Genomic DNA, 17,580 nt, shown 5'->3' on the forward strand with positions numbered 1-17,580 from the left:
AGAAATTCATCAGCAGATTATTTGAAAAATTAAAATGTATCTGCAACTATTTTAATAATCAAATGATCATTTTGGTAAACTTTTAAGCAAATAAGACAAAAACTTGGTTTTAGCTTCTGAAATGTGATGATTTAAAGTTTTTCTCTGTTATAGACGACAGTAAACTGAATATTTTTGGGTTTTGGACTGTTGGTCGGAAAAAAACAAGACAGTTTTCAAAACTTTCTGACACTTGATAGATTAAAAGACTCAATAAATTCATCGATAATGAAAATTATTATTAGTTGTAGCTCTAAAACCCACACTAATACAAACTGAATGTGTTATATCCAGAGTTGCAACTACTAATCAATTAATCAATTGACAGAAAAATAAGTTTTGAGTCATTTTTTAAGAAATATACTCCAAATTCTCTTGTTCCAGCTTCTTAAATGAGAATATTCTCTTGTTTCTTTAGTCTTCACTATATGGGTTAACTGAATATTTTTGGTTTATGGACTATCGGTTGTGACAAAAGAAAACATTTGAGGTTGCAGCTTGTGCTTTGGGAAACCGTGAACGACATTCTTCACCATCTTCTGACACTTTATAGACCAAACGACTAATAGATTAATCAATAATGAAAATAATCACTAGTTGCAGCCCTTGTTATACTTATCACATACATGTGTATATGATCATTGAACTGAATTAGCCTGAAATAAAGAGGAGGAGACAGGGGAGGAGACTCAGGGAAGAACTTTTTGATAACTTTGTCCTCATCTGTTGAAAGGCTGTGTGTGTGTGTGTGTGTGTGTGTGTGTGTGTGTGTGTGTGTGTGTGTGTGTGTGTGTGTGTGTGTGTTGTCTTTTAAAGCTCCTCACATCTTATTTAACACCTGAACATCATGTGATGAAGGATGTTGTGTGTGTGTGTGTGTGCACAGCTGGCCGGCCTGCTTATTCACGCTTAGGATAAACACAAAACATGAACATAACACAACAACAACAACAACAAAAAACACATAAACACACAAACAAAGAGGGCCTGCTTATTTCCTCTCATGTGCACGAGCATTGCAATAAAATCATTCACATTCAGAGGCGAGCAGACAGAACCCAGAGGAGGTTAATTACCTCCACGGAGCATCACCGGCTCGCATTTCATCTCACATCTGTTCAAACGCAACACCGCATACAGAAAACCACGCCAGCAGCTCCGTGTGCGTGTTGTTCTTTCTTCTTTTTACCCCCTCTTTTTTTCTGACTGTAATGTATGAGAGAGAAACCCCCACACTTACCTTCCACATCCAGGCCATTCTTATTTCTACGCAGACAATGGTGGAGCGCTTGTTTTCGTCAGCACCGAAACGCCGTTCACCGTTTTCCAGGACATTTATTCACGTACGCATCACGCCAGCCGACGCAGATGCGGTGCGGTTAAACGCTGGGATCCATGAATATTTCAATGTACCGTTATTCGTCTCCCCTCTCTCTCTCTCTCTCTCTCTCTCTCTCTGTCTCTCTCTCTCTATCTCTCTCTCTCGGCTTTTTTTTTTTTTTTTTTTTTTTTGTCCCATGGAGCTGCTGGGACCAGGACCGACGCTGCGCTGCTACTGGCCGGCGCAGACGCAGAGCCCCGCCCCCGCCTGCGTCACATGACCGCCGCTGATTTCATGATTCCTGGTTTCTACAAAGACTCAAGTGTGAATAAAAAATAAATAAATAGAATAAAGAATGAAATAAAACTACGTGGCAGTGTGAAGAGAGAGATCCTTCAGTGTTCAGTAGTGGATCGTAATCTTTCCTCCTCTCGTGTATGAAGCCCACAAGTTTGAATGTTTACTTTGTGAGAACAGCTTATTTTTGTGGATAAGAAAAAAAATGTTTTGTGGAAACATGATTCATAAAGCAAGTTATAATAATCCCAATGAATAATAATAGTGATAATAATAATAAACTTTATTTGTAGAGCATCTTTCAAGGTGCTTCACATAAATTGTATTAAAGGCATTTAAAGGTGCAGTGTGTAGAATTTAGTGGCATCTAGCAGAGCAGACTTGGCAGAAATAGAATATAATATTCATAAGTATGTTTCGATTAGTGTATAATCACCTGAAAATAAGAATTGTTGTGTTTTTGTTACGTTAGAATGAGCCCTTTATATCTACATAGGGAGCGGGTCCTCTTCATGGATGTATTATAAGAGCTGGATATGGCGCCGCTGCTCAGCCTTGCAGCCAATTTTTGCCCAGTGGTCACTCGCGGTATTGCAGCAAAAAATCCCCCCTGCGGCCTAAAAAGCATTTTTTGTACAGGGCACCATTGTAAAAGAGGCGTCTGTAAAACTGTTGACAGGACACCTTGAACTTGAAACAACATCAATTATGACTCTTTCTATTATGAACATTTGATCCATGGAGGTTTTACATTTGTAAAACTGTCCTCGAGCAATTTAAAAATCTGTGACATCATCACATCTTCATCCTTTCTGGCCAGCGAGGGAAACACTGCTGCACATATTCAGTGAGCCGCACAACGTAGAAGCAAACCCGGAAGCTAGAAACCTTTTTTTGGCGAATGCGCCAGCTGAGCAATTTTTATTGGACTGAATGGGCGCCATTTTTAGTCCAGTATCCAGCTCTTATAATACAGCGATGGTCCTATTCCACAAAGTCCGCCATGTTGCACCACTATGTTTCTACAGTAGCCCAGAATGGACAAACCAAACACTGGCTCGAGAGTTTTGTGGCCCTCATAGGTTCTCCTACACGCATGGAAGGGGAGGGTGAGGGGAGAGGTTATCATTTGGTTGCAATCTGCAACCTCAGTGTTAGATGCTACTAAACTAGTCCTTTAAGGTGCTTCAAAGGATAGTTTCACAATTTTTAAGTGTGTCTTAAAACAACAGTCAGGTGTCCATATGAACAGTGAAAGAGGTTTTCCTCGCTGTAATCATTCCTCTTGTTCATACTGACTATTAAAATATCCCCTTCGAATGTGCTTTCAATGTAAGTGATGGAAGCCACAATCCACAGTGTGTTCACACAGTTATTTATGTGCAAAAATGCATTTAAAAGTTTATCTGAAGCTTTTATGAGGCTTCAGCAGTCTGACTTAGTCATATCAAGGGGATATCTGACACATTTATAGTCTTTTTAGCATCAAATTCCCTCTTTATGTTTCCCTGTTTAGCTGCGGTGGTAGTAAAGTAACAAAAAGAACTTTGACACTTAAAAGACTGTAATGTTGAAATATATCTAAAAGCAAAATCCAGGAAGTCTTGCTTGATATTAGTCCTTAAGTGGTGCAGACAACCATGGGAAAAACATCTAAGGCATTCCGTCTTCAGGTGAAATAATATTATGAATTTATTCTTCGAGCATCGGCAATCAAGCAGAACACGTATGGAAGAAGAATTCATCAGAGTCTGACAAACACATAATCAGGCTGAATTATATACCAGCCGTGGGTGGCATCCCACCCAACACTTAAGGTCTTGTATATAATCAATAGAGGGCACTAAACTGCTAAACTGAGTAAAAGGAGAAAAATAAGATATTTAAAGATCCCCTCCATACATGTTTCGAAATAGATATAAAAACATTCTGCTTTGACTTGTATTTTGTGTCTGATATGTTTTTCGCACAAAAAACAATTCAATTATCTTGCTAAAATCCTTAAAGTAACATTTACTCCTCCTCCCTCATTAAATATTCCAGAATCTATAAATATGCAAATATATTTCATTTCAAAAGTTTAATTGTTGGACACAAAATGTCTCCTACTTCATCATAAAGTCTATTCTCACTCTGCACAATGAGGATCAAACATCCAAGTGAAGTAACAAGAAGAAAAACATATTATTGAGTGGAAGGAGACTTAAAGTTAGATTCAATAAGATAGGAAAAGTAAGATTTCAGTGTGATTTTCCTAAAGGAAATCATAGAAGATATTTACGTGCAGGCTGCTCCACAGTTTTGGTCCATAATAAGAGGACGAATGGCTCGATAGACATCATCGATCAGTCAGAGCCCCACCATGAGGTTTACATTTGTGGTTTGGAGTGAAATATCTCAACAACTATTGGATGAATTGCCATGAAATTTGTTACAGATATTCGTGTTCCCCTCAGGATGAATTGCAACCACTTTAATGATCTTAACTTCTCATCTAGCACCATTCAGGTCAAAAATTCAATTTATCCAAAACGTTGTGCTAACAAATGTTAGCATGCTAACACACTAAATAAAATGGTGAACTTGGTAAATATCATCTGCATGTTTATCATTTTGAAGATGGTAGCATGCTGATGTTAGCATTTAGCTCAAAACCCCCACGGTGCCTTTAAGTACAGCCTCACAGAGCCTCTAACGTGACTCTTAGTCTTGTTTACCTGACAAGATGTTAACTTGTGGGAACAAAATTTTATACTTGGGAAACAAAGTTATTTTCATGTGGAAAACAATATATTACATCTGGTAAACAAACTAAATTTAAAAAAGTTCTGCAAATATGAAAGCATGTAAGAAAAGCATGTATAGACTCTGGGCTGATACTTTCATTGCAAAACACATTTCCTGATGCGGTGGTTCCCAGAGTGGGGTCTAAGGACAAGCAGGGCTCCTCATAAGAATGGCGAGGGGTGCCAGTAAATTGCAGAATAATTCAATTTTACTAGTGTCTCACTTCTCAGACTTTAATAATGCAAGTCTGTTGGGATGCGGGCGCACCACTGATTTTTTCCCTCCTCTCTGTGTGATGCAGATCTGATGTCGGCTTCTTTGTGGTTTGGGAAAAGAAAAAAATAAAAGAAGTCTGATTCTACCAGACGACAGAAAGTTCAAATCCACATCAACAATAAAGAATATGACAAATACCTCATATCATTCTGGTCTCCTTTGCTCATATTTTATTACCTATTTTTTAAAATTTATGAAACTAATTAAATTTATTAAACTAATTAAACTAAACACTTTTTTTTTAGATCAGTAAGCAATGTCTTACAGTATCTCTATTACCCGTTTTTGCTTTGAACATTCTTTTCATTTATTGTCCTACATGATTATGGCCACGTTCAAATGGATTTTATACAACATTAAACATTAAACACCATATATCTCTAAAGAACTACATCTTACTTAGTTTTTTGTACATGACATTTCATAAAAAAACCTATGAGGTATTAAACTACCATATAATGTGAAAATATAAAGCATAACTTTAATAATCCATGAAAAGGTGGGAGACACTGTGTATTTATATACAAAGCCAACAGAGTCATTTCATCTAAATATGTATCCTCACGGCTGCTCTGCTTACAGGCTGTCTGCTCTGTTTTTTGTTGGGTTTTTGTTTTTTTTTTGCAATGAGTCATATCTGAGAATATTTATGTTATGTGCTCTGGTGGGGCGACTGCACAGAGAGAGATAAACTCTGGTCTACTGATTAAATGTTCTCTTCAAGTGCTGAATTCACCTGAATGCAAAAGAGTTGCATTGGACTCAGTGGATGTTTTGGAAACCCTTCAGGGATCCTGCTATGAAGGAGCTGTTAAAGGATAAATGCTGGTGATTTTCTTTGTTTTTCTTGTTGTCAACAAATCTCATGTGCAGAGTCAAACCAACTACTGTGTGTGTACCCAAAGCCTGATATATCTTATTCCTCTGCGCCTCCGTTGTTGTCCAAAAACTACCATAAACATTTCCTGATGAAGGTCTGAGGACTAAAACATTGTTGACAGAGTGAGTTCAAGTGATCAACAGTGTGCAGGATTTTTTGATCCTTTCACGTGTCACAAATTTTCACCACAAAGAGTTTGGGCTCAGTAGTTTGTTTAGAAACACCTCCAAAGACTAATAACTGTGATCAAGGTTTCAGTCTCTGGAGAGTAGATGGTGGCGTCTGCCTTACACAGAACTCTCTGGAGACTGAAAACATGATCACTGTTATTTAGTCTGTGGAGCCGTTTCTAAACAAACTAAAGTGCCCAAACTCCTCATGATGGAGGAACATGTCACCCAGTAGAGCAGTGTGACTCAATAGTTTTTGGACAACAGAGGAATATGATATATCAGGCTTTGGATGCACACAATACATGTAAGTAGATCGGTTAATTGTTGGTTTGGCTCTGCACATGAGATTTGTTGACAATAAGAAAAATCTAGAAAATTGGCAGCCTTTTTCTTTAAGACCACATTGTGTGAGTCAACCTTCTATTTGTTGAGATTATTTGCCTCCAAGATTTCCATTTAGCGTTGGAATTAGTAAACTTTTCTAACAGTGAGTCAAATTAGGTTTTGTAATTTTCCAGTTACATCTCAGCAATAACGTTAAGAAACCAGTCATTGTGAAATCCCAGAAGACAGACGTGTTTGTGATCATTCCTCTGTTCAGTATCTACTTATCCTGTTCAGGGTCTATTCAAACAATGCCCTTGGTGAGAGGTAAGGTATAAAAACCGGAAAAGAGAAAAACCCATTCATGCTACAGGCCACTTAGAGTATCCAGTTCACCAGTTCCACATGTCTTTGAGCTGTGGGAGGACACCGGAGCAGCTGGAGGAAACAGGAGCCGACACAGAGAGAACATGCAAACACCACACAGGAAGAAACCAGCTAACAGGAACAGGTTCAAAGAGGTCACGAAGTGACAAAACTACCCACTGAGCCAGTGGATCCCTGCTGTGTGGGGTCCTTGGTGAACCATGTGGGGCCCTTATGTTGGCTGTGGCTTAGTGGTAGAGCGGGTAGGTCGATACCAAGCTCCTCCAGTCTGCATGCCAAAGTGTCCTTGGGCAAGATACTGAAACCCAAATTGCTCCCGAACGCTGTAGTATCAGTGTGTTCATGTGTATGTGAATGAGCATTGGAAAAAACTCCTCCTGATGAGCAGGTTGGCACCTTGCATGGCAGCCTCTGCCATCAGTGTGTGAATGTGTGTGTGAACGAGTGAATGTTGGCACGTAGTGTAAAGCGCTTTGAGTGGTCGGAAGACTAGAAAGAAGCTTTATAAATGCAGCCCATTTACCATTCTATCTTGATGACCTTCTAGTTTTTCAAAGTATTTAATCATCTATGGTATGAGTATTATATTCCTACAATACCCCTATACTACAGTTTCACGGCGCCCTTATTGTGGCTTTATATCCTCTTTGTTGCAGTTCTGTGTCCTTCGAGGAGGGTTACGAAAGTTGTTTTTGTAAGAAATAATTGCCTGCTACCCTCATCCAGACTTTTTTTTTTTCAAGTTTACTTAACAACTTCCTGCAGAAAGAAACTAATCTTGTTTTAAATCTAATGTTCCTGCATGGCTAATTGCCTCTGCAGAAGTACAGGGGCTGTATCCAACTAAATTAACTGATGAAATCTTAAGTGATTTGACTTTTATTGTTCTGAGTTAATTTGTTTAAATCCCATATTGTGCCATTAAAAGTTTTTTGTCAATATGCACATAGTTGAACTAGTTAGATTATTTAAACTGGCAGGGACAGCAAGAAGTAAACACTTAAAAATGTCTTTGATGTAGAAAAAGAAGGATGTGATTTGTCGAGGGCCACTTTCTCTCACTGTTATTGTCTCTTTATACAACACTCCCTAGAAATGAACACAGGTCAATATGGTGTAATAACTTTGGAGTCTTGGTCATATATATTGGCTCCTTAACAGCATTGTGATTCAAAACACACACACACAAACACGATGATAGTGGATATCATATTATTGAAGAAAAAAAACAACATACAGAGTCAAAACTGGAGGTTAAGATATCTGTGATGTCATATGATTATTAAAGAGGCATTCCAGCGATAAAATATTGCACTTCCATAAAGCTGGGGGACTTGCGAAAGATGCATTAAAAGAAGACTAAAAAAAAAACTGATGCAACTCATGTTTACAGCTTGTTTCTGGTGAATGCACGTCTTTCAAACTACATGCCTGTAGTTTGAAAATAGTAGTAGGATTTTACTTTTTCTTTACTCAAAATGGAGACCTCTCAAATACACGTGTACATGTTCAAGCTTAAATCCAATCTTTGCGAGAACAACCTGAGAAACAACCGTAGCAACAAAGGCTAAGAAACGGACGGATGTTTGTGGGCGTTTGTGACAATCTGTCGTCAGTTGGATGGGAAGTAGATGTAACTTTGCAAACGGGGCATGTAGAGCAGGTTAAAGCCCTGGTTTTTGACTTGCAGGGACTTGTTTTTACATACATTCACTTCTAGATGTTGAACATCGACATCCAACATCACAACAGTATAAAAATAACAGAAAGTCACAAAATGATGTGACCCCTTTAATGAGAAAATGCTGAGTAACCTCCTGGAAAGGTTTGTTATATATTGCAGAGTTTTGTTTCATCATTTTTTCTGAGCATTACAGTCTGCCAGAAGATATGTTTAGGTAACAGACATCCAACATAGGTGACACCAGTATTAAAAAGATATTTATGTTAAATTAAAGCTTTGTCAGGGGATCTTTTTAATGTTTGCACAAAGAAAGGGGAAGAGAATCAACGTATTTTTTCCCTCTGAGCCACAAAATCAGTGCAATTGGCTGCAAATGGCCAAAATTCTCATTTGAACTTTCTGAAATAAATAATGCACCATATTTTCATTTTTTAAACCCTGTGTTGTGTTTTTTTTTTTTGTGGCTTTGAACACCAGATGTGACATTCAGTTTTTGGTAGTCTGGCACCTTTGTTTCATGTCATGCTCTTGTTCTGCTTCCAGTCGTGTTTCAATGTCAACCACATCAAATAAAAAAGATTTTCTAAGCTGGACAGTTACAGTAATAGACCCTGATCTGTTGACAGTTCAAAGTCCTACAATTCAAACCGCGCTGAAAGATGATGTTTCATTTCAAACACTGTAATCCTCGCTAGTGATGATTTCAAACCATTATTAAAGGGAAACCAGTCAAACTAAATCCAGTTATAATGTGACTTCACTGAAAATAGATCAGAATAAACGCAAGCACACAAAGTTCAGGTTTGACAGCGTCGTCGCATAAAAGCATTTATCACATTCCTTTACTGTGAGAAGAATGTTTGAATGAATTGTATAAGCCCCATTTTAAGACATCAAATACACCAACACAAGGTCTGGCAACAATGGAAAAACTGACCAGACAACATATTTCAATTTAACCTTCTTTGACAAGACATATCTCTAAAATGATTTGGTTTACGATATTGATTTTCTAGGTGTTTTTACAGAAACTGTTGGACTTATCAGAGAAAGCGATAGAAACCTGGCAAACATCCTGTCTGTCTTCTCCATCATGTTATTCAGATGCTGCCTTTTGTGTTTGTGTTGCCTGTATTGGGAGGCTGTAATTGAGTTCAGCTGCAGCCTGCCTCCCTGCCAGATGACATGACACCCTGAGTAAATAGAAATTTTCCAAGATGTCAGTCTTCGTTGCAAATGAAAGAAACCAATCTGAGTTTTTCAGTTTTTTTTTTATAGCACAAAAAATATTTGATATACACCGACTGTAATTACTGAGACACAAACAACCATGAATCCACGGGGGTACAAACACTGGTGGGTTGAAAAGAAACACACACACACACACATATATATATAAACCCTATAAGCAACTACATGCTGCTGGTACACCTCACTTCTTTTGATTAGCTGTCAGTGCATTGATTAAACTTCTCAGTTATTTTCTCTTGAATCTCACCAGGTGTGAAGCAGGTCCTCTCACCAAATCAATAGCTCTATCAGGGTTATCACCAAATCTCCCTCTTTTTCTCTCTCTCTCTCTCTCTCTGCCTCTCCTCTTTAAAGCTTTTCAAACAGACCATGAAAAAAGTAATCCTCAAACTCTGAGAGTGCCACATCACGGATTAAATTCTCCAGAGTGCACACCCCTGTTCGAGAGAGAAAGTCAAGGTCATCTGCAGACAGCGCATCTGAAATTACCTCTGGATGATTAAGAGACTGTGGATGATACTCCCGTCACCTTTTTGGATGTGATAAGGAGCTATCAGGCACAGGGAAGCTGAGGAAAGTAACACAATGCCGTCAAGATAAAAACTCTTTTTTTTTTCCAGTCTTAAGTCTCAGATGGCTGTCTTGGCTTTCTGCAGGAGATCTAATGACAGACAGGTTTACGCATGAAGCAACACATGAGCACAGAGTGCAGTTTCCTTCTAAAATTAGACATACAGCTGCTAAGAAATTCTTATTAAAGCACAATTAAAAAAAACTTTTCATGTGTAACTATTTGCTTGACAATGTGAAACTGTATTCTTTACATGTCTTAACCATAACCTTATGTTCTGCAGACTGTTTAACAGTGTGTCATATTAACTTAATATGACGCTACTAGCTGTGTCACCAAGAAATTACATTCATATGACACTAAATTGCAGCAACGAATACATTTTTGCTATAAACGTAATGCTGACTAAATTATGTTTTCTCTCAACATAATGAGAATATGTTGGCAAGTTGCAAAAATGTGAGATGACGCACCTAGTTACTTTTATTCCACCAAAATATCTGATCTTGCAGCACAACATCCCCTATTAGAAACTGCAGCAATGTTTATGGTTATATTTAGGTGCTGGCAGCACCTAGTTAAGGTTAGGGAAAGATTGTGGTCTTGGCTTAATACACTTTGTTGGCAAATGTCATTGAGAAAACAATTTAGCTGTATATTAATATAAATATAGGAGGTTATAAGAGATTATAGAAGACAGAGTTGAAGCTATACAGCCAGCAGCTGGTTAGCTTAGCTTAGCACAAACACTGAAAACAGGGGGAGACAGCTAGCTTGGCTCTGTCCAATGTGACAAACATACATAACCCTCCCAGTGAAAAACATATAACAAATAAGATATAACAAGTTAATTAGTGAGATTAATGCAAAATTTATTGTGAGAGAATCCAAAAGAGCTCCGTAAATAAGTGTATTTTCCAAAATGACAAACTATTCCTTTAACATTGTTTTATCAACTTGATATGTTAAGACTTTTCACAATTTTATGAGAATTGTGTGTATGCTTATATACACTTATATATGGTATATATACTATTTGTATGTATAGTATATACAGTACCAGTCACACCTTCTAAGGTGTGTCCAAACTATGACTGGTACTGTATGTAACTGTATATTCCTGATAAATATATATAGTTTTTCCTTTTTTAAGTTCTTCTTTTGGTGCTACCTTTATCTACTTTGTTCTATTTTATTGCCAATTATCTTAGTATTTGTTACTACATTCTCTGTGTGTAGCTTGGAGGGGGCTACAGGCATTTCACTTTGTAATCTTGTGTTGTATAATAACAATAAAATTGAACCTTGAAACTGAAATATGATATTGAACCAGCTAATGACATTTCAGGAGTCTGCTTCAGAAAATGACGCGACTTGTATTTAAGGTCTCAGAGTCCACAGCTGTGAAACATGATTAAATAATATTTTTTTATTTTTTTATAATATTCTCTATATCTGTGATTATTGTTGAATGACTTTACGCAGCGCTAACCCTCTAAAATCCCAAATAAAGAGATTATTGGTTATTCAAGTTTTCTACCGGTTAGGTCATAAGAGGTCTAACAGGAAGTCAGACCTTCCTGTGGTCTAATCTTGTGGTTCTCAAAGTGGACCAGGGGTCCTTGAAGGGGTGCCAGGGGGTCTCCAGCAAAAAGCATAATAATTTATTTTAACTATAATTCCATCCATAAATAACACAGTGACAGAATGTATGACTGTTTTGCTGATGGGTTTCGTACGCTTTCTGTAATAAAACATCTAAAAGCAAAAATCTTATCGTATGCGGGAATCTGGGACAAAATCTTATCAAATGGGGGTCTGTGGTCCAAGTTGTGTCCTTGATGTGAAAAAGTTTGAGAACCACTGGTCTAATTGACCCCAAACATATACCGTAACTCTTAAGGATAACTTACTTTACATTTCTTTGTCTGTGAGTTATTGTCAAACAAAATGAAAATATTTGTTCATAAATACCTCAAATAACTTATAAAACATGAAATATTTCTTTATTTGGTTGGTTGGTATTTGGTTCTATCAAGGCTTTACGGCCATTTCTTTACTTTGTTTCCTTTATCAAATGTGCAAGCCTAGTTTGTAGCAAAGGGAAAGGTTACAACTTCAATACTTTTCTACATATTTGTTCTGATTTTGCAGGTATTCATTTGTTTTATACATACAGCAGAGGGATCTGTAGGACCCAAAAAGGGAGGAAGAAAAGCCAACGTCAAGAAAACACAAGAAGTTAATATTCAGATTCTTTTCCAAAGAATATATCTATGATAAGAATAGTTCTTTTCATTTCAAAGGTGTGAAAACAAAAATGCTTAAAGATTAAAAGTTCAAACCATAACTATGTTTACAACTACAATGTGTTTATGTAATGTCTAATTAAATAAGGTAAAAGTGTGAAATGCTGGATGACAGGGAGACAGGTGGACTGGAAAGTTATTAGTCATAACTGCATAATCCAGACTGCCTGAGGAGGAAAAGTGCCAAAAAAACAGCTTTCGGCATCACCTGACTGAAGGATTTTTTCTCTCATCAGTGCAGAATAAACTGTATGTAGAAATGTTCACAGAAGACTCTTCTCTCTAAGCTTTTGTCTAAAAATACAGGACACCAAGCTGAGAAGCTGAGAAGCAAGGCTCTGATTTCAGTTTCAGAGCACACAGGTCTATTTGCCTGATGAGAATGGTCAGCGTTGGTCTGGTTCCCAGGCTTCAAGTCCAGTGAGCCCAGTAAGAGGATGACTGAGTGATGATGTCCTCTGTGCTCAATGAAACCCTCCTCCTCCGCTGACAGACACGCACAAAGCCGCTGCTGGAGGTTCCCAGCTGATGGAGACAAGTCGTTCTTCACAGCCTGTCAGTCTGTATGAGGCAGATTTAGAGATGGAGAAGGTGGAGAGTAACTGGAAATCTGTAGATCAAAGCTTATTATTGTGCAAACACTTTCCCAAAGTAAAAGTAATCTTGTACATGAATGCAAATCTTAATTAAAAAGAAGTTCATTTATTATAGAGAGCTTGCATGTTGACTAACAGTTTGCTTCTGCAATATGACTTAACTTCTGAACTGGTGAAAGAGAACAATGAACCAAAATTGAAACTAGTTTTATTCATTTTATTCATTCATGTTGTTTATTTATTTACGTATTATTTGTTTATTTGGATCCCCATGAGCTGTTACCAGCGCAACAGCTACTCTTCCTCTACTGGAGTCCTTAGAAAGAAAACCATACTGCTACAATAATTTCATGTGATAATGTGAATCAAAAGTAATATTACATACACATATATATGCACAAACATAAATATCACGTGTTAAATACATATAAAAGAAGATCACAAACACATACATAAGAACATATATTTGTACATACACATATAATATACACATATAGATATTTATTCATATATTATAGGTAGGACACATGCATGCTGCACTTTACTTTACTTTCTGTACTGCATTGTGGAGGAGCTGAAACCTAACATTTTTACCCTCTTATACTTGAGATGTAACAATAAAGAACTTGAACTTGAACAGTACTTGTTTGTAATACAGTCAGTAGTCAACACAATACACTCGAGTGTTGATAACAACCCAGTCTCCAAACTCTTCAACCGTTTTTTAAAAGTAATATTTTTCAGGGATTTTCTGGAAGATGATGGTAAATTATTCCACTGAATGGCCGCCCTATACAGAACAGCTTTCTTTAAAGGGGACATATTGTGCTTTTTGTGATTTACTGTTATGATTTCAGATATCTATGTTAAATATGGTCAAAGTTCCAAAACTTGAAGTGAATGTATGCAGAAATGCTCCCCGCAAGTCAAAATCCAGGGCTTCAGCCTGCTATGAACGCTTCATTTGCAACGACAAGCCGTCATTATTAATGACTGTCCTTTCCATAGTCTTGGTTGCTAAGGTTGTTGCTAAGGCTTTTCCATGTGCTGTTCACATTGTCCACTCTCATATTTATGTATTTGAGGGTGACATTTCAAGTAAAGAACAAGAAAAAGTTATGAAATCCCACTACTATAGTTTGTTACGTGGTTTGTCGACGTAACCTCTGCATCCAATGGAAGTCTGCCGAGGGACAGCTATCAAGAGCTGGCCAATCAGAACAGAGCGGGCTCATCGGGAGGGGGGCCTTAAAGAGACAGGAGCTAAAACTGCCTGTTTCAGACAGAGGCTGAGCAAAGTGGCTGCATAAAGGGCCAGTATAAGATAAATAAAGAGTTTTTTGAACTGAAAATCATGTAAAGATATTCCACTAGAGCCCCAGATTATAAATATAGACCTGTAAATGTGCACGATTTGTCCCCTTTAAAATGTTATCCAGGTTGTGGAGGAGCAATCTCATTCATTGTCACTAATAGCAACGATGAGACAACACAAGAAGGTTAAAAGACTACACACCTCCACCTTCAGCCAGGAGAGACCGGCATGCAGTCCCTCAACCTCCCGTCTGAATGAATAGTTCAGGACCAGACGTGCTGCTCGATTCTGAACTATCTGAGGCTTCTGCAGGTCATGTTTTTTTTAACTGCACTGGGCCATATCACAGGGAAATAGTCCAGATGTGTCAAAACCAAACATTGTGTAACCTGCTTTAATCTGCTAGAAGGTAGACATGACCTTTCAATAGCAGATATTGTTCTGCACATTTTAAATGTAGGCTTATTTTGTCAGTATGACTAGACTAGGACATTTTCTCATCAAGTATAATACCCAGGAGCTTAGTTTCCATCACCTGCTCAATGGGATTACCCTGAATTGTGAGACACAGTTTAGTTTTTTTTATATAAGTACATGTTTTGAACTAAAGCTTAACTATGACACATTTAACATTGTGTTCTAAAAGTTTCCTCTGGAGGCTCATGTTTAAAGCAATACAAGTATTCAATTCTACATGTAATATTGAATTGTTTATGAATAAGGCCATATTACTATTAGATGTTACTGGTCACTCATGATTTGTTTTTCAGTCTTGACACTGTGAATCTACATTTCATTTCATCTTGTTTTTTCATATATATATTTCTGGTATTTTTGCTTTTATTGGACTGGAACAATAGGAGAGATGACATGCAACAAATATCCCTCAAACCAGGGTTGATGCAGTTGCATAATCAGCATCCTAAAGCTACTCCACAACTGAAATGTACTTGATTAAAGTGCAGATTTGGAGAAACAAGTAATGAACAGAGTGGCATCTCAGTTCTTTCTACTTACTCTATTTCAACTATATTTTACAGTGCATCTTTACTTAGAGTGAAAATGCTCTTAAAAAACTGAGAAAACAAAGATGATCAAATTATCTACAGAAAATAATCCATAAATTGTTTGTCAGTTTTCATTTAACTCTCATGTAACTAAGTTCTCAATTAACTTTTAAATTAACTATTTAAAATTGTGTACTTGTATTTGGAAATAGCTAAAAAAATAACCCAATTCTGGAAATATTCCTATGGATATTTCTCTGCTTTATTTTTGTAATTTTACAAATGGTCCGATATGGCGAAAGGATGAATATGTGGTTAAAATATTAATGTAATGCTTGTAAAAAGGCCATAACAAGGAAATGGGGCAAAGCTGACCCACTAACTCTGGATCAGCAGATACAGATAGTCGAGGAAATCTATTTGATGGAACAACTGACACATTATAAGACTGCAAGAGACCCAAATGGAGAAAAAGTGGGATAAATGGACATTAAACCAAAGGAAGAAAGCAACACTGTAGGCTGACAGACAATGGTCTGTTAGACATACATTCAGTGTGTGGGTGTGTTTGTTGTTATTGTGCATGTAAAAACAATAAAAAGTTAAGTTTAGTGATAAGTTAATTTAATCCTAGTCTATTAGTCACTCTCTCGACTGGTATAGTCTCACTGCGACCAGAATACAAAGTGTAACACAAGCAGGACTTTCACACAAGTGAAGCGTTTCAGCGCTGCGGATGAGACTTCAACTCACACATCAGATCGCCTCCAGCTACAGAAACAGTGGATAAGCTTCTGTCCCATGTTCCTCTCTGCTTCCAAAAAGGCTTACGAGGATGAATCATTTTGACTCAATATGACAGATTTGTCTCTCCTGCCGCTGAAAAGAAGCATACGTTGAAATCTAATTACCACGTGTCCTTTTGCACGTTATCATTTTCTTAATGCATTTAATGGTTCATCTTAGAACACAAGATTCATTTAAAGTCATATTATAAGTGGTAAATCACCTGAGGGCTGTTGGTTCTGATGTGAAACTCAAGTTTTCCTTTTTGTTTTGTTTTTTTACTCTCAAGTAGCTTTAAGGTCACTTTATCACTGTAGTAAAACCAGCCTTGGGTCCATCTCAACATCATCATGTACTATACAATCTGTCAGTCCAACCTTTGTGCTTTACTGCCTCCTGGTGATCATCAACTATGTTTATTGGAGAGAAAACTTCACACAACTAGGAATTATTGCATTTATGCCAATTTAGGTTCTTTTTTTGTGATAATATTTTATTGAGTTTTTCCTCATTTGGTAAAAATGACTAATAAACATGAACATACATGAGACTAGAAATGTAATTTACAGTTTATAAGATGTTAAGAGCATAAGCATTGTACTTACGTTGTACAATAGACGTTATCTATTGTAGATTTATGAAGAATAATATAAAAGATTTGATGTAATATATTAAAGAGAAAACTTCAGCTTTCTTTAGAGGGCCAGATTTATCCCACACTTTTCACCTACCACTGTGTTAAGACAAACATGGACAGGAGGGTTTTAAATACTCCAACAAAAAAAAAATTAACATCTTTGGACAACAGGGCAAATTCCATCTGTTGATGAAGATCATGTGATATGACCGAAAAGCTCCCGAACAGCTACTAAAAGGAGCCTGAGGCAAGATTGTTTCGTAAACAACTGTTTTCAAGGTCAAGAGGGAACTTTTCTTCAAATGTCTGCATGAAATATGTATCAATAACTGTCAAAAAAAATATATCTTGTATATTCAACAAAACCAGAAGGCTTGAGATTCTTTCATGGTGCCCTTGAGCAAAACAGTTAACCTCCGCGCCGCTTCAGTGGAGCTGTTCAATGGAAAACTGCAGCACTTGAGTGAGTGCGATCTGGTAGTTGCTCAGTTAACGTTCCCTGCAAAAACAACCTTTGATAAGTGAATCAAATATATTTCTTTGCCATGAACAGAGAGTGGTTTTATAATGAATATTTTCTTAGAGAGTAAATATTTTCCTGATTCCAGCTCCTGATAGTTCAGCAGAAACATAACAGGCTGAGCTCTGGAAGGACAACAGTTCTCAGTTAAGTCTGATCATAAATTATAGCAGCAAACAATTCTGCACAAACTAACTAAGATAGAAAGATAACAACAAATATAACAAAGATAATCACAGGATTACCAAGAGACAATTATTTGAGAATGAAAATCTACGGATTTTCTCATTAAATACAAAATAATCAGTCACGTCACGCATCTTCACATTGAAATAAAGTCCATAGATGTGAGTCCAGCTTGGATTCATATTCTTTCTTTGACAGGGAAAATTACTCATCTCTTTATGGGTCAAAAATTAA

The 17,580-nt window shown here is 37.1% G+C and overlaps 1 protein-coding gene across 1 annotated transcript in view; it reads right to left on the reverse strand.

Moving 5' to 3' along the window:
• The window catches only part of st6galnac3 (ST6 (alpha-N-acetyl-neuraminyl-2,3-beta-galactosyl-1,3)-N-acetylgalactosaminide alpha-2,6-sialyltransferase 3), a 97,558-nt gene extending 95,889 nt beyond the window's left edge, over positions 1–1,669 (reverse strand). The window contains exon 1 of the mRNA XM_067606479.1: positions 1,280–1,669. Coding sequence (XP_067462580.1) covers positions 1,280–1,297 — 18 coding nt within the window. The 5' untranslated portion in view covers positions 1,298–1,669. The remainder of the gene's footprint in view (positions 1–1,279) is intronic.
• Between the last annotated feature and the right edge of the window lie 15,911 nt (positions 1,670–17,580).

Source organism: Thunnus thynnus, chromosome 12 (genome assembly GCF_963924715.1).
Source record: "Thunnus thynnus chromosome 12, fThuThy2.1, whole genome shotgun sequence".
Taxonomy (NCBI): Eukaryota; Metazoa; Chordata; class Actinopteri; order Scombriformes; family Scombridae; genus Thunnus; species Thunnus thynnus.